General features: G+C 31.9%; 1 protein-coding gene across 1 annotated transcript in view; it reads left to right on the top strand.

The window, feature by feature from the left end:
- The window catches only part of LRP1B (LDL receptor related protein 1B), a 1647539-nt gene that overhangs the window by 778556 nt on the left and 841582 nt on the right, over positions 1-27401 (top strand). Inside the window, exon 6 of the mRNA XM_039855262.1 lies at positions 11489-11746. Within this exon, the coding sequence (XP_039711196.1) occupies positions 11489-11746 (258 nt within the window). The remainder of the gene's footprint in view (positions 1-11488; positions 11747-27401) is intronic.

Genomic DNA, 27401 nt, shown 5'->3' with positions numbered 1-27401 from the left:
TCTTACTAACCTTGATAATTTATGAGACTAGTGGATCAGATCTTTTCTCACATATCATTTGGCGAAGAAGGGCTTTCTGCAGAATGATGTGTGGTTATGTCTTGACACGTGAAGATTTGCTATTCAGAGTTTTTAGGTCTAGTTCCTGAACAATTTATCATTTTATTGAGACATAACTGTGAATAGCACTCAATAACATGATGGTATATATGAAAAACTCTGAGCTAGGCTTGAGCTTAGTGGACCAGCACCAGCATAGTAATCCAAATTTGTTGGTTTTTACTCAGTCCCACACGCATGGAGGAAGTTATGTACACTATAGTAAGTGGTAGGCGGCAGAGAAGTAGCTCAGGGCCTGGAAAGAGTACATGCTTAGTAAATATTTATTGAACACTTTAAGTAATGTCCTGAACATTCAGGAAGCAGAATAAAGACACCGGCATGTTGCGGATCAATAAAAGTCAAAAGGCTGGCATAGATTCAAATGACAATGGGGTATTTTGCCAGTTTTATCCTATTTTTCAAGTCTTATGCTGCTTTTTTATACTATAGTATTAACATCAAAGAGTGGTTTGGAAAGTTCTGCACAATCTCCATAAATGTGCCCTCTTCACCAAGGCCTTCCACAGATAGTCATATAGTTCTAGTGTGCTTCCTGTGCAAGTATATCTGAGAACAAGCAACCCCTCCTGCAATCCTGCAATAGGGCAGTATTGCCTAACCCTCTATCCTACAGAAATATCAGAGCTTCGCCAAGCTGCCTGTTTGGCCATTAAACATCCTCTATTTGGGGGAGTATTCCTACCCTACATCTTCCTGCCCCTCCACTCAGTTGGAAATCACAGTTCATGATGGTCCAGGGTTAGGATTTCTGCGGAATTTTCATTTCTCAAATTAAACTTTACACTTTTTTTCCTACTCAAACACTGATTATGAGTTTACCAGTATTAAGGTATAAAACTCCTCAACAATACTCTATGTGTGTGTGTTTTGGAGTTTGTGTGTTTGTTGTTTGTTTTTATTTTTATTACAGGATATCACTTTCATAGTCTAGCACCTTTCTTGACATCTTAAATCATTTTTCCAGCAACAAATTTGCAAGATTGATGATAAAGAACATGATCATGTCTTATGTGTCATGACACATTTGATTTACCCATAGTCTAAGAAAATATCAGACACAGAAAAAAATGAAAGTCTTTCATTTTCGTTACTATATAACATTTTAACTGCAATCTAGATGAGAACTTCTTTATTTGGGTATGAAGAATTACATGGCCACATGTATGGACTCTAGATCTGACAACCGATGAGCTTTGTTTTTACAAACGGCACAACATATAGGTACAAATTTCTATAATGCTATGTATTTTTTGTAGAATAGTTATTGAGATATTAATTAAATCCTTAGTTTAGAATGTGTGACAGATAATATGCTCTACAATTAACTCCCTTTTTTTTTGTCTTAATTTTGGACAAATAAAATGAACAATAAACAGAAATGAGGCGTGTTTAAATTTGTAGAAATAACGAGGGTTTTAATTTTAAGATGAGGCAAAGATATACATATGTATATGATTTTCCTATTACTTTGTTTGGGAAAAGTAGAAGTATATAGCTATTTAAATCCACAAGGAGTAAGGGTAGCAGGGCATAAAACATGAAGGAAAGAAGAATATTTTGTTCTTTCTAGTAAGAATTTTTTTTGCCCAGAGAGCCTTCAAGGCATTCCCTGTATCAGTTGTAATGGACAAGGTAATAACAGCAATTAGAGAATGTCCTTGGCATTCCTTCCCTCAGAGTCCTTACTTGCCCTTGACTTTAATGACTGGTATTCTGCTTATTCTCCCCACTCAAGCTGCTTAGAGTAATTTTAGTCCTGAGATGCGAAAATGTGTTGTATTGATTGCAATTTTAAAAATGTGTGAGCATTTTCTCTTAACACTAGGACTCACACAGCCTCCATCTGTGCTTTCCATAAAAGATAATTTTTGCCAAATGATTAGATGAACTACATCTTAATAACCTTTAGAAGTTTAGAACAATGTATTGTCAAATTACAAGGAATATATCTAGTAAAATAGCTAGAAATTTGGTATATAGTCACTATTGAATAGATAGAATAAATCTGTCTTTTTAATAGCATTTTAGAAAATTGATATCTTAAATATAGGATATATATTTACATAGTTTGGCATCTCTGTCAGAAAACAATGAAATAACTAAATGACCTTTCCTTTTCCCACTTCTAGATAATGAAAATTCTTCCATCTACCTCCTTCTTCCTTATTCTAAGGTGATGATTTCATTTTATATTTCTGAGAAGATAGAAGCAAGCAAAAAAGAACTTTCTTACCCTGAACTTTATTAAATCTAGCAATCTATCTGAATCCAGAACTTGTCAGGCAGCTATCCTCTTATTTAAATCAAAGAACAAACTGTTTTTAGCATATAACTTATCATTATCTCCTCCTGAATATTTTCCCTTTTAAAGTAGCACATTCACGGAGTTTTTTACTTACCTTACTGGGCAATTTTTCTCAGTTTATTTTGCTGCATTATCTTTATTTTATCAGTATTTTTGGCATGATTTAGTGTTCAGTCTTTTGGACATTTCTCTTTTATGGATTCCCTAAGTGCTCTCAGCTTGTATCATGGCTTAAAAACAAACAAACAAACAAAAAAAACAAAAAACAAAAAACAAAAAACACTGTAGAACTTCTAGAAACTGAAACTCATCAGTTTTTATCACCAATCTTGACTTCTTTGTTGAACATCAGACTCACTTGGATATTGAGATCCAACTCAATATCTACATTTGGAAATTTAATAAAAATATCAAATTCTATGTGTCCCAAACTCTTGATTCTCACCCCTTGTAACAATGCTTTCCCTAATGTTGCCCATCTTGGTAAATGTCACCGCCATTTACCCAATTATTCAAACCAAAACACTGGAGTCATCCTTGACTCCATTCTTTCTCATAAAACTTTTGTTTCAAACTTTTAAATATATTCTAAATTGTGCTATTCTCTCTAGGAAGCAGCCCACATTCTCATTACCACCAATGTTTTTACCTTTCTTCATAAAATTTATCACTACCAAATAATAATAAATAGTATTCATTTACTTGCTTATTGTCTGTTTCCCCCATTAAAATATAAGCTCTATGATAACAGGAATTCTATTAGCTTTGTTAACTGCTGTAACTCTAGCAGCTACAGCAGTGTCTGACAGAAGCTAGCTGTGTTCAATAAATATTTGTTAAATGAATAAACGGATATGGAAATACTGAAGCAGTATTTTCTTTTTAAGATACAAATTAAGTGTGGCTTTTTAAGGATCCATGTTTTCAAATAGAAACTATTTTATGAATAGGAGTTGTTCAAAGGCAAAATTTTAAAGACCCAATATCTATTACATTTTAACTCAGTCTTTACCAATTATAACTTAGAGGGACATATCTAAATTGGGAAGAATGTGGTTTATAGGTAAAATAGTTTCATCTTGCTACATTTAGAAAGGTGACTAAAAAATTCAAAAGTATCTAATGTGAATTGACCATTCTTAGACTGTCTGCTAATTTTAAGATTCATTCAGTAACCTAAAGTTTGAATAAATTATACTCTAAAATTTTGAGATTAGCCATCCTTCAATGGTTATTAATTAAATTTATTTTATTTTTCTTTAAAAATCATGATGCATTATTTATCTCATTTTACTTATTGAAATACACTATATTTTTAAACATTATTCAGTGAAATATCTTTAAAACATTGGGTAATCCATATTCAAATACCTCTCCATGTGTCATTCATGTATTGACCATTTACCATTTGCCAAGTAAGGCCTTTCGGATAATAAAGGAGATACCAACTTGATCTGTTGTCAGACCAGCTCTTTAAGAAACAGGGAATTGTAAGGGCTGCTAATTTGCAAAATAGGATTTTTTTTTTTAAGTGGAGAAGGCATATTACTTGCAAAATAGGATTTTTTTTAAGGGGCATGATATTATTGATTTTAATTGTTTTTATGAAATGATCCTTATTCCTGAGGAACAACATATTTCATTGCTTCCAATTCATCACATAATATTTCAAGTAGAAATATCCTCTAAATGAAGGTATCAGTATTTCACTTGTAAGGTCTAAATAACAAAAAGGTTATTAAGGTTATTATTTAAGGTTTATAGTTTATTTAAGTTTATCAATAGTTTACATGGTGAGCTTTTTACAATGCCAAAGACAAAATTAAAAAACACAACACTGGACTGTTGTATCAACACTAAACTCATCAACTTCTCTTAAAACTGACCCTACTTTCTTTTCTGATTTTCTTTTAATAACATTATCACTCTCACTATCTCCCAAATCTAAAATTTCCACATAATTTTTGATTAATATCCCTCATTGACTACGTAAAATAATCACTACAATTTAGAACTTCTATTTCATTACATAAACCCATCTCTACTTAAGAAATCAATGTCATTTATTTTAGGTTCTTATTACCTTTTTTTTTTCTGAGAAATTAAAATAGCATTTTTGTGTTCAGTAATCTCTATAGCCAATGCCTATGTCCACAAGTCCCCCCCTTACACACACACATAATTTTGGGTTACTTTCCTTATAATTAAACATAAGATTAATACTTTTCTCTATTTACATGTATGGAGACTAGTATGTTACTAAACCTCTAAGTATTCTCTGCTGATTACTCTTATCTCAATGACCTCTGCTTCCAATAGGAATATTGGCACAAATGGTTGTTCTTTCTTTCTGTACTGCATCTATCTAAACAGAAACAAAGATATTTTTTTCTTTCACCTAACTCATTTCTAACCTCACTTCAGAATACCATGACCAAGGCAATGTGTAAATAAGACTTTTATATATTACCTTCCCATCTGATATGAATTATGCTATACCACTTTAAAAGTAAAAGCAAAAACAGCTTAAAATGGTAAATGGGAAATTTATCCATCTCACTTTATTCTACTCACCTGTACAGTATCCTATGTATCATTTCCAACTTTATCTTAAAGCATAGTTTTGATCATGTTATAGTCTCTAAAATTTACACTGGTTCCGATTGCACCCCAAATTAAATATGTTTAGCATTTTGACATTCGATAACCTATGCAATCTTTCCTCAATCTATTTTTTCTGCTACTATAAACTTTGTGATTTTGAATCCAATTCTTTTCAATTAGTGGCTATGTGATATTAAGCAAGTTATTTAAACTCCATATAACTAATTTTTCTTATCCATAAAACGTGGATAATATTAGCACCTAATTTATAGGTATGTTGTGAGTATACAATAAACTAATAAATCTGAAGCATGAATTGCAGTTGTCTGGCTCCTAAAATATTTTCAAAAGGGGTTAGCTATTATTATTATTATCCTGAAGTACTTCTACCACTCATACATGCTCTACCCTTCAGAAAACTGAAAAACTGAAGTCAATACTTTGCAACACGTCCTAGTCTTTCCCACATCTGTGCTTTTGTTAAAGCTGTTCTACCTGATTTTTTTTTTTTCCATTTCTGCATGTCCAATTCCAGTTCTTTCATTAAAGCAAGGCTGAGATCAAATGCCATTTCTATTAAGGAACTTTTGACTCTACTAAACAGATATGTCTTAGTCTGTTTGTGCTGCTATAATGAAATGCCACAAAACAGGTAGCTTATAGCAACAGAAATATATTTCTTACAGTTCTTGAGGTTGGAAATTTGAAATCAGGGTACTAGCATGGGCAGGTGCAGGCTCTTTCCCGGGCCACGGACATTCACAGACATATATCCTCACATGGCAGAAAGAGATAGGGATTTCTCTGGAGTCTTTTTTTTATAAGGATAAGGCACTGATCTCATTCATGAGGGTTCTACCTTTATGACTTAAGCACCTTCCAAAGTTCCTCCGCTCCACTACTCATAATACCATTATCTTTGGGAATTAGGATTTCAAAATAAGAAATTTGAAGGCCACAAACATTTAGACCATTGAAAGATATATCTAAACATTCTTTGAAACTCAATGCCGCTATACATTTTTTTTATGAATGGTACCAAACCTGACAAAAATATAAAACTTTTGAATATTTACCTTATTTTTTCTACTAGATTATATACTTCTTGAAGGCAAACTATCTTACCGATCTTCAGATCCTAGTTGAATGTTTTATGTCTTAAATACTAAAAAATAAAATTAAATTAAAAAAGCATTTTCATCCAATCAAAAATTAGTTCAATATAAACAGTTTGTGACAATAAAAGGTAGTACTAAGAAAAATTATTACATAATTGTAGCAATACACATTATTTTGCCTTTGCCCAATACTGCTAATAATGCATTTTAATGTGATTAAAATTAGATTCATGTTTATTTTTCTACAAATGTGATAAAATTGTTTCTTCTGAAATATGACATAATACATCCTTATTTGAAGTGTCGTTCAGTTCAGTAAAGATATTTTTCCATTAAAAAATAGTAGAGGATAACAGAGAAACAAATTTGTTCATATATGTCTGAGAAAGGGAAAGTATTTCAAACATATCTTTTTTTTTTTCACTTATATGATGCTAACTTTTATTTGCATTTTTAGCTTGCTTCAGTTGACATTAATCTATAATTTATTACATTATTTGAATAACATTTTTCTCTCTTTTAAAAATGGAATGATTTTCCCCTAACATTTCATATTTAACTTTCTGTTCTTGCATAATTTTAGATTTTTTGAAATGTATTCTCTACACAAATTGCTCATTTTATTTTATATATTAGTAGTTTACTTTCCAAAGGGATTTGAATGATTTTTCATTACAAGTTGTTAGCATTCTTACTCCTCATTTCTAACTTCATCACATTTTTCTTATTTTCAAAGACTTCATATAATTTGTATATAATAAATTAAAAGTAAAACATTTAAAATTTTTCTTTCAATTATTTTAAGTTCATACCGATTAAAAAATATTTTTTTGTGATATATAGATTACACTTTATTCTCATGCTTTTTAATCTTACTCTGACTCTTTACATATACTTTATATGCAAGTTATTATTTAACCTTTTGTCAAGTTGAAACTGGGATTTTTTATTGATTAATTGATTGATTTTTATCTTTGGCCCAACAAATATTGAGGTGTACCTATTGAACTTCATAATTGATAATAATTCATAACTGCAGGATTAATTAAGAGAAATCAGAACACGATATAACTAGATGATATACATTTATATATGTATAGGTACATATATATGCATTTATTATATACATAATAATTATAAGGTTTATATTTATTTGTAAGTATCTGAATTCATAATTCCAATCACTTAAAAGAAAACTAGCTGAATTAATATTCTTAGAATTAAATGGAAGAATAGAAAGTTTAAGTGAAACCTTAAAAGTAAGTTTTTTCACTCTGAAAACATTTATTTAGCATTGGCTATATGTCTAAATCATATTGTTATTGTATATAAATACACTTTTAGTATATTTTTGACTATGAGAAAATAAGGATATCATTGCCAGGAATATGTTTATAGTGGTTTGGAATTTAAATAGGTATTTTTATGAATCTAGTCAAATTAGCTTTTCTATGTTTCTAAACTTCTCTTTTAAATTTATAGTTTTAAATCAATTTTTAAAAATTGTATCACTTATTAATATGACATATGTGATAGAAAGAAATCACTTTCCAATTATACAAGACACAAATACACATCTCTGTAACTGGGAGAGAAAATACTGTTTTTTATACTGTTGTCATATGGAGAGTTGTGAAGAGAATGAGGACAATTTTCCTTCTCCAGAATGAATCAACTGACAGCCTGTTGGAGAGGTTTATTCTACCTAAGTCTTGGTTCTCTAATTTATAATATTGACTGAGTGCTTTCTTGTGTTTCAATCTCTTCTATGTGGAGAGTTAATATTTTTATTTCTCACTAAGTGTTGATGTAAGTATTCTTTTGACTGAAGTAATCTAATGTGGTTTCTACTGTTCCTTTGGGAAAATTGTCTGCTGACTCTATGGATGGCATTTGATAAGAGTATCACATTTATTCTGGTCAGTTGCATATTAGAGATCAGAAGAGGTGCAGTTAGGGACCAACGACCTTTGCCAGGCCTATACCAGCTTTCATAATGAAGTAAAAATATATATATATAGTTAGCTTCTGATGATTTTTGTGGCTTCTTGTGTTTCAATTGCTTTCTCTTCTTTTCACTCCCATTCTAGGCCTTAAGTTTATTTATCTAAAGAGAAAATCACCATTAATAATTAGTAGAGACCGTTAAATACTACTTCAACATAGCATATCATGACTAATATTATAAGTATCTTTTTTCATTATTAAAAAAGATACTTATAATATTAGTCAAATGACCATTATTAAGTCAGATTATGTTAAATTATGAAATATCTGATTTTATTTTTATGCTTTTCTATTTATCTGAAGCTTTAAAGGTATTGTTCGATATGTTTTTCATTAAAACAATCAACCAATTTACTCAGAAAGCACTATAAAAATCACAAAGATTGCTCAATTGTGTCAAGTAAGTGTTGCCTGTGTTGATTATTAATTCACTTTATCTCAGTTTCTCAGGAGAATCTCAGTGCTCCTCCTTCGTAGTCCGGCTTCTCTTCAGAGAATGTTTATGAGATACTTAAATTTACTGACTAGTAGCTAATTAAGAAATTATTGTCTACATGTGGACGTCTCATAAAGCTTGGTAACAAAGAAGTTTTCAATAATGATTCATTTGTGAATGAGATATGATTTCACTAAAGGTCATTTTAGTTGTCAAATAAAGACAATGATCACTGACAATAATGTCACTATATCTTTGTTAACCTCATAAGAGCCATCTAAGACCTCTTCATAACCTGAGAAATGCACAATCTAGTAGGTTTCAAGACTACCAAGGCCAATTAGAAAAATAACAGAGCTAGGGGAGGTTAAAAAAAAAAAGTCTGGAGTTCCAGATTAAGGAATAGCAACAGACAAGTATTACATGATTCAAGATGGTTTCAAGAGATTAGGAGAGAAGCCAACTGGCAAACCAAGCTCAGATGTGGTTGCTTAACTATGTTATGTTAAGCAGTGATAACTCACAATTTTACTGATACTTCTGAGAGAATTCTTTATGAAAGAAATAATTTAGCATTTTTGAGACTTTGTTTTTGTTGGTTTATACTATGCAGGCTAGGACAAGTCTGTTTCTCCACTGGGAAGAAACTGTTGGGCTAACCAATTTTATAATCTCCTTAAGCCTTTTGTTGTTGTCATTTATTTTTATTTGTTTTGTTGTTTGAATTAAGTCAAACACTTTTAGTGTCTTTCTGAAGGAAGAGAAAAACCTATGACTTCATGGAGAGAATTTCTTAGGGGGTGAAAATTCAAATATTCATGGAAGGTGTTTAGATGCGTTTTAGAGATGACATGTTAAACCTGCAAGGAGAAATGCAAAATCGTCCTCATCGTAGAGCTCTTCTGTCTGAGGAAAACCCAAGAAGATTGACATCCCTATTTCCACAAGAAATGATGGAGATCATTAAATAAGAGTTAAAAACTTTAGACTTATTTAATTATATTAGTCATAGTATATGCATTTGCTTTCTCCTACTTTCATAATTCTCAGTATCAGTTTCTTGAATGAGCAGATGATTTTTATAAAATTTTCTGAATAACCTATCATTCTCTGGGTTTCAATCATAGGTTAAAAAAATTATTTTGTAACATTTCACAGAATGTTTCTAGAGAGTTCTACTCTGCAAGAGTCCCATGTGTCTTTTTCACTTATTTAGAAAATTTGTATTGAATGACCACTAGGTTCCAGGCTTTTTTCTGAATGCTAGAGACACATCAGTGCAAGTTGAAATATAATAAGTCAGAAAAATAAATAAATATATATATATATATATATATATATATATATATATATATACACACACACACACACACATACACATACACATTTGGTTATGAGAAGTGAAAAGTAAGGAAGAGAAGTAGTGTAGAGAGTATAGAGGTTTATAATTTTTACAAGATAAAACGACAAGAGACATCCTCAACAGAAAGGTGACATTAAATAATACCCAAAAAGGTGAGCAAATTGGCCATTCTTATATATGAAGGACGATGATTCTAATTAGAATGAAGAGCCTTTGATTGAGCAGCTTACCTGGCCTATTCAAGGAACAAGAAGAGGGACAATGTGTCTGGAGTAAGAGGCACAGGGTGCAAATAGTAAGGAGATGGAGGAAATGAAGTCAAACAGGTAATGAAAATACAAATCGGGTAGGCCATTGTATGGTCTTTTACTTTTACTATGATTACTTTGAGGAATTGGGCAGAAGACTGACTTGATCTGCCTTAGCATTTTAAAAATATAACTGGCTATCGTGTTGAGGTAGACTGAAAAAAAGGAGAACATAGATAGAAGCAGGGGAAACCAGTTAGAAGACTATTGGAATGATCTAGTTGAGAGATGATAGGAGCTTGCAAGAAGGTAGTAGCAGTCACTGAGAAGTTGTGGGATTCCTGAAATGTTTGACATTAGAGTCAAAGAAATTTAATGATGCATTAGATATAGGAAAGAAAAAAAAGAGTTGAAGATATTCAATTTTTTTCTGTTCCCTGATTAGCAAATACAAGCTACTTTGAGTATGATTATATAGCTAAATTCTTTCAACACTGATTTTATATGAGATTTTACTATTACCATCAAATATTTAAAGGTATTGAAATTCTAGTCACTTAGTATTCATTCATCAAAAACACATCAATTCTAACACAAGCAAAAATGCATTGTTCAAAAAGTAGTATTGTACAGTTTTGTTGTTGTTGTTTGTTTGTTTGTTTATTTGTTTTTTACCTCTAGAATCTTATTTTCCTAACTATAGGGAAGGAATGTGGAAGGAAGTAGGTCAGTAACCATAATCCAGTCACTAGGAGAATGTGTGATTATTTGGCTCCTGGGGCCAGTAAAGGAGCCAATGAGGCTAAGATCACTGGTGCTCTTTGTATGAACCTATGAGCTTTGCATATTTTGCTCCAGAGAATCTATTTCTGACCTGATACATCTACTTCAAAAAAGCATGCCCTTGCTTGCAAGAGAAGCTTGTAAAACAGTAATGGAGAGGTCAGTCCAGATCCATCATCATTGCTAGAAAAACAACTCACAGCACTCCCTTTATTTACCAACAATGAAAGTAAATAGCATTATTCTCATATTTAGACAACACATTATGACTAGGGAAATAAGGAATATAAATGTTCAGTGGACTGTTTTCCTTAGAGAAGTCAGCTGAAATATATAGATAGTGAAGCTATATAAGAGTTATTAATAAATACATTTTGCAATTTTTTTTAATTTTAAAGATGCATTAAATTCAGAATAACTCTTAATAAGTAACGCAAAATTGTAAAAACATATATATGATTCTCTTTTACTGAACTCATTTCTCTTTCTCTTTTATTCCAGAACCTGCAGATAGTCCACCTATGCTGTTAATTGCAAATTCCGAAATAATTGAGGTTTTTTATCTGAATGGAAGTAAAATGGCAACCCTGAGTTCAGTCAATGGAAATGAAATTCATACTTTGGATTTTATTTACAATGAAGATATGATTTGTTGGATTGAATCCAGAGAATCTTCAAATCAGCTCAAATGTATCCAGATAACAAGAACAGGAAGATTAACAGATGAATGGACAATCAATATTATTCAATCCTTCCACAGTGAGTGTTTCAATTCATATAATATGCCACCCTTTAATGATTTTATTTACGGACTGGTAGACAGATTTCTTAGATTTTCTAGCATAGTTCATGGCCATGAGAGAACTATGCATGAAAGTATGAATGCACTTAAATAAACATATTCATTACATATGTTGCATATACTTACACATATACATATAGTTTCACTGTGTAAGTGGTAAATTGCAGAGTTAATTTTAATTCTCTCTTTAATGCTTATTACAGTATCACCTAGATGAGGACTGTGATTTTTCACTGAACGATAGTTCACAATGTGATAGTAAAGGTGGGATTTTTTAAAAAGCAAGAAACAGAATTGATAATTATAACCTCATCAACTGTAGTGTTTGTTAAAATACCTTGGAAACTATTAGGTTTATGCAATGGTAACTACTACCTATGTTTGTTGACTTTTACCCTAGTAAATCAGTTTTTATATACTCTTCTCCCAAAAGATTTATGATTTATGATTCACTTTGATTTCTCATGCCAGAAATTCACAAATTTATCTGTTTTTTTTATAACTGTTTTTTTCTTCCTGCATATTACCCTAAATTTGAACTCACAGTGTTACACACACACACTCACACACTCACATATGCATGCATCTTCTTTCTGTCTCTGTCTCTTTATCTGTCTCTCTCTTTCCATCCCTCCTACATAGAAGTATAAAAACTTATTTGTGCTTTCCTGGGGAAACTATGTGCATGGGACTTTCGAGATGAAGTCATTTATCTTATGATTAATAGGAAAAAAACCTTTATTTTTACAAATGCTGCTAACAAAAAAAATACAGAAATGAAGAAAAATGGACAATTAAGTTAAGAAGGAAAAAAGAGAAAGCTCTGTGATAGAATAGATGTAGTTTTCAGATGTAGAACGTTTGGTGATTTGAATTTAATAATCATATTTTATTAAAGTTTTTGGTATATAATCAAAGAGATTGGTCACTGATTCTTATTAAACAAGAAAATAGTATATTTTAATGTTATATAATCATGATTAGATTAAATAAATCAGTGGCAAAATTGGAAAAATGAATATAATTGTATGATTTTCTATACTTAAATGAACAGAAATAAATGTTTAACAAATAGAATCTAACGCTTTCAAGATCCTCTTAAATAACACAATTGATAGTCATTTATTGTGGCAGTGAATCAAAATGCCCAGAGAAAGCAATGGTACACTGACTAATTCATGGAATCTATGGAGAAATAATATTTTATAATAAATAGTAAATAACAAGTAGAAGTAGTACAAGGAATGCTGCCATGTGATTTGAGTATTTCAGACATTGGCTTAGCTAGCAGTTGGAAACGGAACAAAAGATCTCCAGTCCCTCCCATATCAGGAAATACCTCAACTAATCCAAATATATTTGTTCCTAACAAATGAAATACTGACAGTCGAATAGTTAAAATATTCACTAAGTTTCTAAGTAAAATTATTTTCTAAGCTTACTTAGCAATGTTTCTCATATATGTAATATGCCCTAATAATTGTAGTAATCTTTTATTTAATATGTAATTTTAAATTCTGGGGATTTAAAATTACTCTAGGGATAGTCAAGCAATTGCATGTTAGATATTTATGGAAAATAATTTTTGGTTTAGATTTCATTTGCTTTAGAAAACAACTCTTGGCAAATCTAGAAAAATCACTGTTTTTAAACAATTCATTCAAACGCTGAATAGAACATTCATTTTAAACAATAAAAATACATGCAATGAAAATATTTTAATTAAATTTAATATTTTTAATGAAGCAATTTCAGTCACTTTAGAAAAAAATGATTAAACGTGTGGAAGTAATTCAATGATGAGAGTGGGGCAGAGGTGTGAACAGAGTTGGGCTCCTCTATCATTGCTTGTAAGCCATGTATTTCATCAGCATGTCACAGAGCAGCTGCCATTGGATAAGATGAGATCTGCACTTACCATGACAATTTGTGAGTTAATAATGAAATATGAATATCCTTTGCATGTATAATTACATAAAATTTCTGTCACACCATATAAGCAAAAAGAGTAAAGCAATGAGAATATGCCTGAATACCTGTCACTATCCATCGTTTCAGACATTATCTATTTAGCTGTCCCTATCCCATTATTTTTAGACTCTTTTCTCTGAATTTACCTATAGGAAACATTTTTTTCAAAAACCATATAAAAAGTATATTTTTCAAAGGATTACCATGAGGAGAAAATCAATAATTATCAGTCAAACTGACTTGCATTTTAAACACAAAATAATAATAAGAGGGACATCAGAAGCATGGTGGAGTGAGAGATGTCTTCAGATCTCTCCCCCTGAAATAACAATAAGCTGAACATCTAAAACTCGAGAATTAATGCCCAGCCTGCACATTAGCACGTCTGAGCGAGGGATCTGCAAATAAGAACTACCACAGGTCAGAAACATGGGAGTGGTGTGGTAGAATGGGAGAAACAAAGAAGCTGCCTCTCACAGCTGAAGCTCCTTGCAGAAGGAGGTGGAGGAGAGAAGGGGCAGCAGGTTCCTTGAACAGCCCTGCCTGAGAGATCTGTGAGCTCCATGCAGCAGCAGAGCCCAGGAATCAGGACAGAAAGCAACAGGGGAATGGCAGAGAGGCAGCAGCTGATTATTACCAACCGAAGTTGCAAAATGAGAGGCTGAGCCACAACAATCTCTCATCCTCCAACTCAGAAGGCACCCCTCTCCATATCTTCCAAGAATGATCCTGCAGAGTCCCAGGGGAATTTGAGCAAACACTACTGAAACTGTATCCAACACTGACAGGGATTGAGTCTGAGGGTAGCAAGCATGAATGAATATTTATAAGAAATAAAAAAGGCATTATTCAGGCTCAAAGCAGGGATCCAAGAAGCTTAGACACAATCTACTGGAAATCAAAAGAAAATAAAACCTTCTTAGGAACAGGCTAGAGAGAGACCTTTATATAATAAAAATTCTCGGGGGGGGTGGGGAAGCAGAACACACTTCCTAATGCCTAGGTAGAGAAATAGTTCATTAAACACCATGAACAGCCAAGGTGACAAGGCAGCTCAGAAAGAAAGAAAAAAATCTCCAGAAAATAAGCTTAAAGACATAGAATTATGCAACTTAAATGACAGAGAATTCAGGATGCTACTTCTGACAAAAAATTCAATGAAATCGAAAATACTTCATAACAACAATTCCAGGAGTTGAAAAAAACAACTAGATCAACAAAATGAGGTCTTTAGCAAGGAGACTGAAACTCTCAGAAAGAACCAAATAGAACTTCCAGAGATGAAGAACACACTAAAAGAGATGAAAAATGAAATAGCAAGCTTGGGAAATGGAGTCAGCCAAATGGAGGAAAGGATCAGTGATATCGAAGACAGAAATCTAAAAATAAATCAGAAGAAAGAAGAGAGAGATCAAAGAATGAAAAATAATGAAAGAGAAATACAAGAACTAGCTGATACCAACAGGAAACATAAGAATAATGGGCATTCTCAAAGGTGAAGAAAAGAAGCAGGAATTAGAAAACATTTTCAGACAAATAGGTGACAAGAATTTCCCAAACCTAAGGAATGAACTGGAGTTTGGAATTCAAGAAATCAACAGAACACCCAATTATCTCAACTCAAAGAGACCTTCTCCAAGACACATTATATTAAAATTGTCAAAAATTAATGACAGAGAAAGAATTTCAGGGCAGCCAGGGAAAAGAAGATGGTAACCTATAAAGGAAAACATTAGATTATTGTCAGACTTCTCAGCACAAACCTTACAAGCCGGAAAGGAGTGGAATCAAATATTCAAACTATTAAATGAAAAAAACTACCAGCTAAGAATAATGTATCCATCAAAGCTCTCCTTTAGATATGAAGGAGAAATAAAGACTTTTCAAGACATACACTATGAGGCCTGCATTACAGGAAATACTGAAAGGGGTCAGCTCACCTAAAATAAGATGACAAAAAAAATCATAACTATGAATAAGGTGACTAATAGGCAGATAGAGGCAGAGGAGTGCAACCCTTATTAAGAACAAGCTATATAAGCTCAAACAATAAGAAGAGGTTTGCTATTGCAAGATAGTAATGAACGTTCAGCATACATAGAGGTAAAATGAGACAACAATAATAGGAAAGAGGAGAATTCAAAGATCCAGATTCGCAAAGGGGAATGGAGATAAGGCACACACAGAAGAAAATGGACTACTATAACTATATATTGATCCTTTACATATAATGGTAACCCACACACCAAAGATTATGTACTGAAGTACATAACATAAAACAAAAAGGACCACAGGGAAAACCCACAACCCTCCCCCCCCAAAAAAAATAAAAGATAGAAAGGAAGTAATGGAAACACCGAGCTACCAAATAAAATGGTTATAGGAAAACCTTATATTTCAATAATCACTCTAAATGTAAATGGACTGAACTCACCAATAAAAAGGCACAGAGTTGCAGATTGGATCAAAAAACAAACTTGACCATATGCTGCCTCCAAGAGATACATGTATTTCCAAAGACAAATATAGACTCCAAGTGAAAAGGTGGAAAATGATACTGCAAGCAAATGGTATTCAGAGAAAAGTGGGACTAGTGATACTAATATCAGATGAAATAGACTTCAAAATAAAAAAAGGTAAAGAAAGATGCTGAGAGACACTTCTCAATGATAAAGAGAATCATGCACCAAGAAGACATAACACTTATTAATATCTATGCTCCAATCAGGGAGCCTGAAATATGTAAAGCAATTACTAACAGAACTAAAGGAAGAAACAGACCAAAACACTATCCCAGTAGAATGCCTAAATACCCCATTGTTGGATATGGACAGATCATCCAAACAGAACACCTATAAGAAAATAACATCTTTAAATGACACATACCAACTGGACATAATTGATATTTATAGAGCCTTTCATCCCAAAACAACTGCTTATACATTCTTCTCTAGTGCATATGGAACAGTCTCAAGAATCGACTACATACTGAGATACAGAGAAAGCTCAACAAATATAAGAGGGTTGAAATCATACCAACCGTATTCTCTGATCATAATGCTTTGAAGCTGGAAATCAACTGTAAGAAGAGAGCGAGAAGAACCACAAATATATGTAGATTAGACAAAATGCTACTAAAGAATGACTGGGTCAGATAAGAAATAAGAGAAATCAAGAGACACATATAAATTAATGATACTGATAGTACAACATATCAAAATGTTTGGGACTTGGAAAAAGCAGTCATAAGAGAAAAGTTCATATCATTACAGGTCTATCTCCAAAAACAAGAATGAGCTCAAATAAACAACCTAATGCTTCATCTTAAAAACTAGAAAAGGAACAAATGAAGCGTAAAGTCGGGAGAAGGAAAGAAATAATCAAAATTTGAGCATAAATAAATGAAATTGAAAAAAAAAACAATAGGAAAAATAAATGCAACAAAGAGCTGGTTCTTTGAGAAGGTTAATAAAATTGACAAACCTCTAGTAGATTCACTAAAGAAAAGGGAGAAAGGACACAAATAAACAAAATTGAGGATAAAAGTGGAGAAATCATGACAGACACCGCAGAAAAACTAAGAATCATACAAGAATACTATGAAAAAGTATATAACATCAAATTTAATAACGTAGAAAAAATGAACAAGCACTTAGAATGATACAACCTTCCTAGACTAAATTAAGAAGAACCGGAAAATCTAAGTAGACCAAGCAGCAGTATAGAAATTAAAACAATCATGAAAAAATTACCAAAAAGTAAAAGTCCAGGACCAGATGGCTTCACCAGAGAATTCTACCAAACATTCAAAGAAGATTTAATACCTATTCTTCTTAAACTCTTCCAAAATATTGAAGAGCATGCAGTACTTCCTAACTTATTTTATGAGGTCAGTATTACTCTGATATTAAAACCTGGTAAAGATAACACAAATAACGAAAACTACAGACCAATATCTCATGAACACAGATGTAAAAATTCTAAATAAGATACTAGCAAATCAAAAACAGCAACATATTAAAAAGATTATATATCATGATAAAGTAGGCTTCATCCCAGGGATACAGGGATGGTTCAACGTACACAAATCTATTAATGTGATACACTACATAAACAAATTAAAAAATAAGAATTGTGCGATCATATCAACAGATGCAGAAAAAGTCTTTGACAAGATATAGCATCCATTTATAATCAAAACACTTAACAAAATTGGTATAGAAGGAAAGTATCTTAACATAATAAAGGCCATGTATGACAAACCCTCAGCCGACATTATACTTAATGGTGAACAACTAAATACCTTCCCTCTAAGATCAAGAATAAGGCAAGGCTGTCCACTATTGCCACTATTATTCAATACAATATTGGAGGTCCTAGCCTGTGCAATCAGGCAAGAGAAAGATATAAAAGGCACCCAAATAGGAAATAAAGAATTCAAACCATCACTATTTGCAGATGACATGTCCTCTATATAAAAACCCTAAAGACTCCACAAGAACACTACTAAAATTAATAAGCAAATATAGTGAAGTTTCTGGATACAAAATCTATGTTCAAAAACCCATAGCATTCCTATACTCTACTAATGAAATATCAGAAAAAGAAGTGGAAAAAATAATTCCTTTTGCAATTGCAATAAAAATGTTAAAATATCTAGGAATAAATCTAATGAAATATGTGAAGGACCTATATAATGAAAATTATAAGACTCTATTGAAAGAAATTGAAGAAGATACAAAGAAATGGAAAGATAGTCTGTGTTCCTGGATTAGAAGAATCAACATAGTTAAAATGACCTAATTATCTGAAGCATCATACAGATTTAATGCAATCTCCTTCAAAATCCCATTGGCACTCTTTAAAGAAACAGATAAATAAAATCATCTGATTTATATGGAAGCACAAAAAAACCTGAATCACCAAAGCCATCTTGAGAAAAAAGAATAAGGCTGAAGGCCTCACTCTACCCGATTTCAAATAATACTATGAAGTGACAATAATCAAAATGACATGATGTGGCAGAAAAAGAGACACACAAACTAGTGGAACAGAATTGAGATTACAGAAGTAAATCCATGTTTATATGGGTAAATAATTATCAACAAAGGAGCCCAAAACACACAGTGGAGAAAGGACAGCGTTTTCAATAAATAATGCTGGAAAACTGGAAAGCCACCTTCAAAAGAATGAAACTAGACTGTTGTCTATCACCACACACCAAAATTAATTCAGACTGGATTAAGGACTTGAGCATAAGACTGGAAACAATAAAATGCATAGAAGAAAGGGTAGGAACTAAACTCAGGGACCTTGGACTTAGAGAGGATTTTATGTTTTTGATCTCAAAGCCAAGAAAAGTAAAAGTGAAAATAAATGAATGGGACTATATCAAACTAACTAAAAAGCTTCTGCACTGCAAAAGAAACCTTCAACAATGTAGAGACAGCCATCCAAATGGGAAAATATATTTGCAAGCAACACTTCTGATAAGGGCTTCATATCCAAAACATACAAAGAACTTATACAACAAAAAAAACAATGCAATTAAAAAATGGGTAGTGGACCTAAATAGCCACTTCTCCCAAGAAGACATACAAATAGCCAACATACATATGAGAGGATACTCAATATCATTAGTTATTGGGAAATGCAAATCAACATCACAATGAGATACTACCTCATACCTGTTAGAATAGCTGTTATCAACAAGACAAGTAATAACAAGTGTTGGAGAGGATGTGGAGAAAAAGGATCCCTCTTATACAGCTGGTGGGACTGCAGATTGGTACACCCTCTATGGAAAACAGTATAGAGGTTCCTCAAAAAACTAAGACTTGAGCTACCATATGATCCAGCAATCCCTCTACTGGGTATTTATCCCAAAGACTTGAAAACATATATCCAAAAAGATATTTGCACACCGATGTTCATAGAAACATTATTCATGGTGGCCATGACATGGAAACAATTGAAGTGTCCTACAAGAGATGATTGGATAAAGAAGATGTGGTACATATATACATTACTCAGCCATAAGAAGAGATGAAATACAGCCATTTGTGACAGCACGGATGGACCTCAAGATAATCATGCTAAGCTAAATAAGCCAGACAGAAAAAGTTGAAAATCACATGATATCACTTGTATGTAGGATATAAACCTAAAAGCAACAAACAACATGACAGAGACTCTTGGACATGGACAATAGACTAGTGGTTACTAGAGAGTAGAGGGGAGGAGGGAGTTAAATGGGACAAAAAGGGTCAAATATGTGGTGACAGAACATATAATGCAAAATATATTTGATTACTGTTGAATTGTACACTTGAAACTTACTGGATTTCATTAACAAATGTCATCATCATCATCATCATCATCATAATAATAATAAAAGAAAGAACAAAATGAAGTCTAGTAATACATAAAAAAACACTTGAATGACTTTATACTCATTTTAATAAAAATATTTAGAAATGACAAAAATTTAAAAAATAATAATAAACTCAAGAATTTAGTAACATTAGGAAGACAGTTACTGAATGCTTCTAAACAGAAAGAGAAACATGCATCCAAGACTGCTGACCTTGATTACAAATACTCAAATAGCTTGTCTGCAAATAACATATGGAAAACAATTTCTGAATGGCAATTAAATTCTTATAAAATGCATATTGCCACTTTTATAATTATAATTTAATTAAGCAGTTGAAATGTAAATATACATTAAAGCACCAGAATTAAATCGGAAAAAAAAAAAATAAAATACATAATAATATATTAGTAAACAATTGCAATATTAAATTTTTTATTGTTTATCTCATCTCATTTGATACCCAGATATCTCTGTGGAGTAAGTAGGAGAGGTATGCCCTTCCTGTTTTAAAAAAGACAAAATGTTAAGTACAGCTGTATTAGATAATACTGAGTGACTAAAAAGAAGGCAGAGATGAGATATCTAAATCCCATGTTCTTTCTTCTACACTAAAAAGGCAAATACTAGTCCCTCCAAAGAACTTCCCAAATCTTCCCCAAATAGTAATATCTGCAACTTATCGACTGTGCTAAATGACTGTATGCATTATTTTTTTCCTTTTAGGCTGAAGGAATAAACGAAACTCTGGGAAACAAGATAACAGCATACAATCTGAGTTGGGTCAGACATCATATCTTTTGTTGAACTCCACACTGTTCCAGTAGATCTGAATTATTATTTTAGCCAGGCAAATTGATTAGATGCACTAACATTAGTAACAGTGGTTCACAAAAACAGTCTCTAAATGGGAAAGAAGTATAAGAATTTTGGAGGGGACTGGACAAGGTGAGTTGTGAAGAAGGCTGTATCATTTGAAAAGGCCTACAAAATGATTCTGATCTGGCCACCTAGAGGGGCCTACCTTTAACACTGAGAATTACTCTTAAGTAATAGAATGAAGTGAGAGAATGAAGAAGAATGATAATAATATGCTCAATAAATTATATTAACCAAAGCACATTGGGAAAATGTTGGAGATTATAGTTCTTATTGAATTTTTTCTTCTTTTTAAAGATATCTGATATTTATTATCTAGCATTTTAGCCTAAAATTTGTAAATTCCAAGGAAAATTTTCAGAAGTAAATTTTTTGTAAGCAAAATTGGTTCTCAGATAATGTATTCAAATAAAGCACATATGCAGTAACTAATTATTTCCCCCAATTTTTTTTCTTGGAGAGTACTGTGGCAATGACACAGATACACAGACACACAATCAACAAAAATAATGGGGTTCACAATGTAGTGATGTTATACTATTTCATCAAAACAAAATGCACAGAGATAATTGAGACAGATAAGAATATTTCCTGGGTTAATTCCTTATTAAGGAAGATGATTCAGGACCAGATCTTTCTCTCTCAAGTAGACAGTAGACACTTCCATACTCTACATATGATTCTTTAATATTCTGCAAAATCTGATATCACTTTTAAGATGCTAATATGAATGTGACCAGCTTGTCTCAATCTGCTCTAGACCAAAAGAGTATACCTGGCCATAAATAAAAGGATTGTTTATCATTATACACTTAACTTCTGGGTTTTCTTTTTTTTTTCTTTTCTTTCTTTCTTTTTTCTCTTGAATCTCTGCCTAGATCTACTAAATTGAATTTTTGATTGGATAACTTTTTAATTCTGATACTTCACCTCTGTCTTTTATCAATCTTACTTCTTTCCCTTAAGTTAGCAACTCTCTAACAATCACATAATATTAATAGACAGCATTTACTGAATATTATTTAGTGCATTAAGAATTTTATATATAGACCTCATTTTCATTATAAAAATTACATGAATGTGTATATATTGTTTATAATTGTTAATTTATACACAAAAAATAAGCTTAAAGAAGTGAAATTTTTTTAAAGTTAATAAGAAATCTTCACCTCTTGGTCTCAGTAAATACTAAGCAGTGACCTTTCTTGATCGTGAACTACTTGCCCTATTTGGCTCAGCCCAGCCTAGAATTTCATAGCCTTCACTATTTCATAAGCATTCTTAATCAAAATATGGCTGGGCAAGAATGACCAGGTTGTTTCTCTATTGCAAATATAAGCATAGTCTTGGGATAAAATAACAACCTATAATAATAGAAATACTAGTCCCATATTATGTCAACTCATAGTGAGTCTGCACTTTAGAAGAAGATTATGGAACTTTAAAGCAATACCCTAGATCACAGTGTCACATAATAATGTAAAGATTGTCATAGAAACTTGGCATACTTTATTCACAAAGCATATGCTTAAATCGTGAATTTTTATAAATTTTCCTCTACAATTATCTTTCTCTACCTGTTTAGTGAAAAGTCATTCACAATGTTTTAATTTGCCTTTTTATGATTACTAATGAAGTTCTACACTCCAGTGTTAGATGTGGACTTACATGTCTGCTTCAATCTCTACAAATCTGCTATAGTAACCAAGATACTTCATTACTTAAAATCAAAATTATTTAATAGCTCCTCATTTACCTCAGGATAAAATAAAACTTCATTATCTGTCTTTGCAGGCAGCTGACCTACCTTGCCTCTTCCCATTCAAATCTCATGGTCTACCTAAAAAGTAGTACTTACATTTCCTTTAATGCACTTTATTTTCTTATTTCCATGTGTATTTGTATATACTGCTTCTTCACCATATAAAATAGGTTCTCATTTCCTATAACCAAGCATCTCTTGCTTATTATTTAAGGTCATGTCTCTTCCGAAACTTTTTCAGTCAAGGTTAGTAGCCCTTTTTATATGACCTAGGACACGATAGAACAAATGAATTATATTTTAACTTTGTGTTTACCTGTTAGTTTCCACGAATATGGATGACTCTTTTAAGTGTAGGATGTGAGTAAAGCATAAGGAGTTAAGATTTAGAAGGAACACAGTTAGAGCCAACTTCTGGAGAGACTATGCCAAATTACTACCAGAGACATTTAGAAAACCAATCTGAATGATGACTATGTAACATCTGAACTGTGTCTAGATAATAGTCTCACATGTTAATCTTGATGTTTCTGAGTTATTGGGTCTGTTCAATGACTACTAGCTTTTATTTGAGTTCCCTCTGACTTTCCCAGGATGTGTGCTTATAGATTTATTTTGGAATCTAACCTCAGTGACCATTGGAACAACTTTACCCAAACTTTTTGTCTTCCTACCCTCAAGGCCATTATAATTAAACAGTATTGGAAACAAAGCTCTTACAATAGAGGTCAATTGATTTTTAGTGCAGCGATCAAACAGAACACAATGGACTTTTTAACCCTTCTCCTTCTCTCAGTCTGGTTAGACTTTTTCTTAGGAAGGAAGTTCTGCTATTTTATATTTAAGTCCTTGGAGGCATGAAGTGATGGATGTGCTTCCCATCCCAATCCTATGTACTGAGTTATTATCAAGGCCCCAGATTCCCTTTGGGGTAAGAAGTGAAGAACAGTGTCACGATGTTCCTTATATCTCTTGACCTCTGAGAAACTCTGCCAGCTACCTTGAACCTGGGAATTTATGCTTTTCATTTTTTACCAGAGAAGTATGTTCAACAACTTATCAGTTCTAATTCTAGCATGCCTTCGGAAAAAGTTCAGAAATTGGTCATCTCCTAGATAAGCACCAAAGAAAGGATAATATGACCATTCTAAAATATATGTATATATATTCTTATAAATTAATGAGATTTACAAATATATATTTTATGATCTAGATTTCCCACTCCTCCACTGAGTGTGCTTTTTAAAAAGTTTTTGTTTTTAATTTGTTTGTATTTTTAGCTATTTAGAACCCAGACTTTTTGATCAGCATATCTTATAGATATATAACTGTTATACAAAATCTTGACTGCAATAACTGGTTTTATATTATTGCCTCAGAAACATCTGTGAAGAATCCAAAGCACATCTTCCGTGGAGATATTGTAACTATTCCCGGAGATAAATTTTTAGTTAGCTGCTGTTTTATAAAGAAATACATGTTTTATTAAACTCTTTATATTTCTTAAAAGCTTCTTATCTTCTAGTTAGCATATTTAAATGGAAACATAAAAATGACTTTTTTTGAAATATGGCGTGTGTGTGTGTGTGTGTGTGTGTGTGTAGCTAGTTAATATAATACATTCCTGATGAGACCTGGAATTTCAGCAAAGTGATCAGCCACCCATTGATTGCTCAAAACAAACAAAATAGTTAAAATTAGCAAAGGTGTTGATCTGAGGACACATTTCCAGAGAACCTTCATAATTCTCGTCTCGATTTTAATAATCAAAGTGGGAATCTCTGATATGCTTAATATTGTAGGCATTGTTATTAAATTATTCCTTAAGTTTTACATTAACATCAGATGAATTTATACTTTGTGATAAGAAGCTCATTCTAATTTACAATCGGTACACAATCATAAAAGGCAGTCCGAAATGCCTGGTTAAAAAGAAAAGAAGAAAAAAAACTCTCAGCACTCTGTTCCTCTATAATTTGTCTTTATTGTTAATTTGGTTGCCATGCTACAAAGAACTCAATTTCTATTTTATTGTTATTTGGCAACATTCTTGAAACTCACCAAAGTAGAAATTAGAGATGTGTTAAACTTCAATTGTTCTTATTCATTTTTTCTATAAATTTGTTAAAATATATTTTTACTCACTCATCAGTCACAAAGATGTCGCCCTCCAAATTTTGCTTGATGGTATATAGAACTTTTAAATCATTATGCTCATAGTATTTTTTTGTCTAGATTTACATGTCTGCTTCTTTCATTAATGAATTTTAATAATCAAAGCGGGAATCTCTTGATAATCCCATTACTGTTCCATATACCAAATAGAATGTAATATTTGGCAGGTTTTCTTTACCTGCCAATCTAAAATGTGAAAGATAAGATTTTCTTCCCATCATGAAATATATTTGATAAGTCATGAAATATATTTGATATCTACAGTATTTAATTACTGAAACTGGTGTTTCTGTCTTGATAAACTTTATTTTGGTGGAAGAAAAAGGAAATAAGGCAAGGAAAGGAAAAAGGAAAAAAAAGAGAGAAAGTATTACTTTCGTGGCAAGTAGCTTACTAAAATAATTTCTGACTATATTTATTTGACAAATTATATATTTTCTTTTTAAATATAGTACTATAATTGCTTATTTTCATTCTTCCTTTTTATTTTGCATTTTTGAGGGGTTTATGTCAAGTAAAATTGATGTTTTTCTTTCCATATTCCTTGACCATTAAAGTTTTTTTTTAATAATGTAGACATATTTACACGATATTAAGAACATAAAATCTAAAGACGGTGAGCAGTAGGAGCCTAATTAAGCAAGGTAATAAAACTGACATTTAGCATTTCAGTTTTCAACTAAGGTTCTTCTTTGTTTGTTTATTTGTTTGTTTATTTCAGATTGTAACATCTTGTGATTTGCAGATTTGTTTTGATATTGGACATTATATTTCCTTTGACATAGTATTTGGGGCGAATTGATATGGTCTTAGCTCTGTCATTAACTGGCTATGTGACTTTAAACAAATTATTTTAAAATGAAAATACTTGTTCACATAATTGCTGGGATCCCTCCCAAATCTAAACATTTCCCCCTTCCTTTCCCTTGAGTTTGCTTTTTTTGTAATTTGTGGTGTGCCTGTATTTGTGTGTATGTATGTAAGGGGAATATTTGTCTCTTTTCTTCATTTGCTTCTTTTTATTTTTCTCCCACCCACCTAATCATTCATAAGTATACCTTAATCCTTTTATAATACCATTTCCTAAAATATGTTCCTTGGGACACCAGTTCTGCAAGACATTCTTGGAAAAATAATTTTGTGGTCAAATGAGTTTAGGATATTTTATATGCTATATAACCTTGTAGGAGATTTATATATACATTAGCATGTTAATGATTGTGAGAAGTCTTTGAGTGAAGTACTTATTTTACTTTGTTTAGCACAAGATTTTCTTAATCTGTTTGAGTACTGAATACTTCATTGATATTTTTGTGGGTGTATCTGTGATTTTTCTGTGGGTAGTTGTTTCTAAGAACGTGGTATTACTGTGTATATATGTCTAAGATGTCTTAACATCCCAAATTTCTAAGGTTTTATGTTATCTACTTTAAGAAATATTGTTTTAAAGGTCTTAAGGAGACTCACTCAAATTGGAACCTCCCCTTACTTTTTTATATATTTACTGTCTCTATGGCTAAACCCATAAGTGTTATGTATGCAAGGAGATATAGAGAATTACTATATCAACAGTTTTCTGGCTATTTCTTCCCAAGAGCCCAACTGCTTTTAGTCTGAGCATACCATATACCACATGTCTTGAGACTGTGGTGACAAAATAGAGACTTTTTTCAGAATTGGAACTTAGAGGAATTTGATATGCAGTGAATATTTGGACATATATAAAATTTATTCCAAAAAAGAGCCTAGCCCAAAAGATGATTTGTGGTTGAGGATAATATCAAATAGTGCATTCAAAAACTTAGAAATGTGAAGTAATTTCTGATTTAATTGTAACAACTTTCTCATGAGTTAGATGAGAGTATAGTTTCAGATACCTTTGGTGGTAGAAGAGCAATGTCAAATGATAGGATAATGATATAGATTGTGAAGCATTTTTAAAATGTTTGTGAAATATGGGTCAAGATTTAAAAAAAAAATGTGTATTGTGTTGGAGATACATTCACAGGTATTCAAGTTGTCAAAAGGTAGAATTCTATAGTATAGTTCTAATAACTTTCTAAGAAGCTCATAAAACTCAGAAGACCTAAACTTCAGGTTTATGGAATTCCCTTTGCTTTGATTCTGTGCTTTTAATATAACTTTTGGATTTGGTTTCTCAGATACCGTAATTCAAAGAAGGAATTTGTTAAGATGGTGACTGTTAGTGATTGTGTCACTGGAGCACTCTGTTAGTAGTAGTAAATTGACATTCTGATTGAAACATTAGTTTCCTGGGAGCCTGGAAAACATTAAATAATTCCCCAAAGCCTGATTAATACTTTGGTAAGCAACTTAAATAGTGTTCCAGAAACTGCAAATCTAGTGATTATACCTGTGCTTAAAATAATCTGTAAGTCTTTATCATCCGATAATATTTACTTGCTAAAGTTATATTAGGTCTCAGTAACTT

Source organism: Pteropus medius, unplaced genomic scaffold (assembly GCF_902729225.1).
Source record: "Pteropus medius unplaced genomic scaffold, Ma_sr-lr_union100, whole genome shotgun sequence".
NCBI classification, from domain to species: Eukaryota; Metazoa; Chordata; class Mammalia; order Chiroptera; family Pteropodidae; genus Pteropus; species Pteropus medius.
The sequence above is the reverse complement of the archived record's forward strand: the minus strand, read 5'-3'. Positions and strand labels throughout refer to the sequence as shown.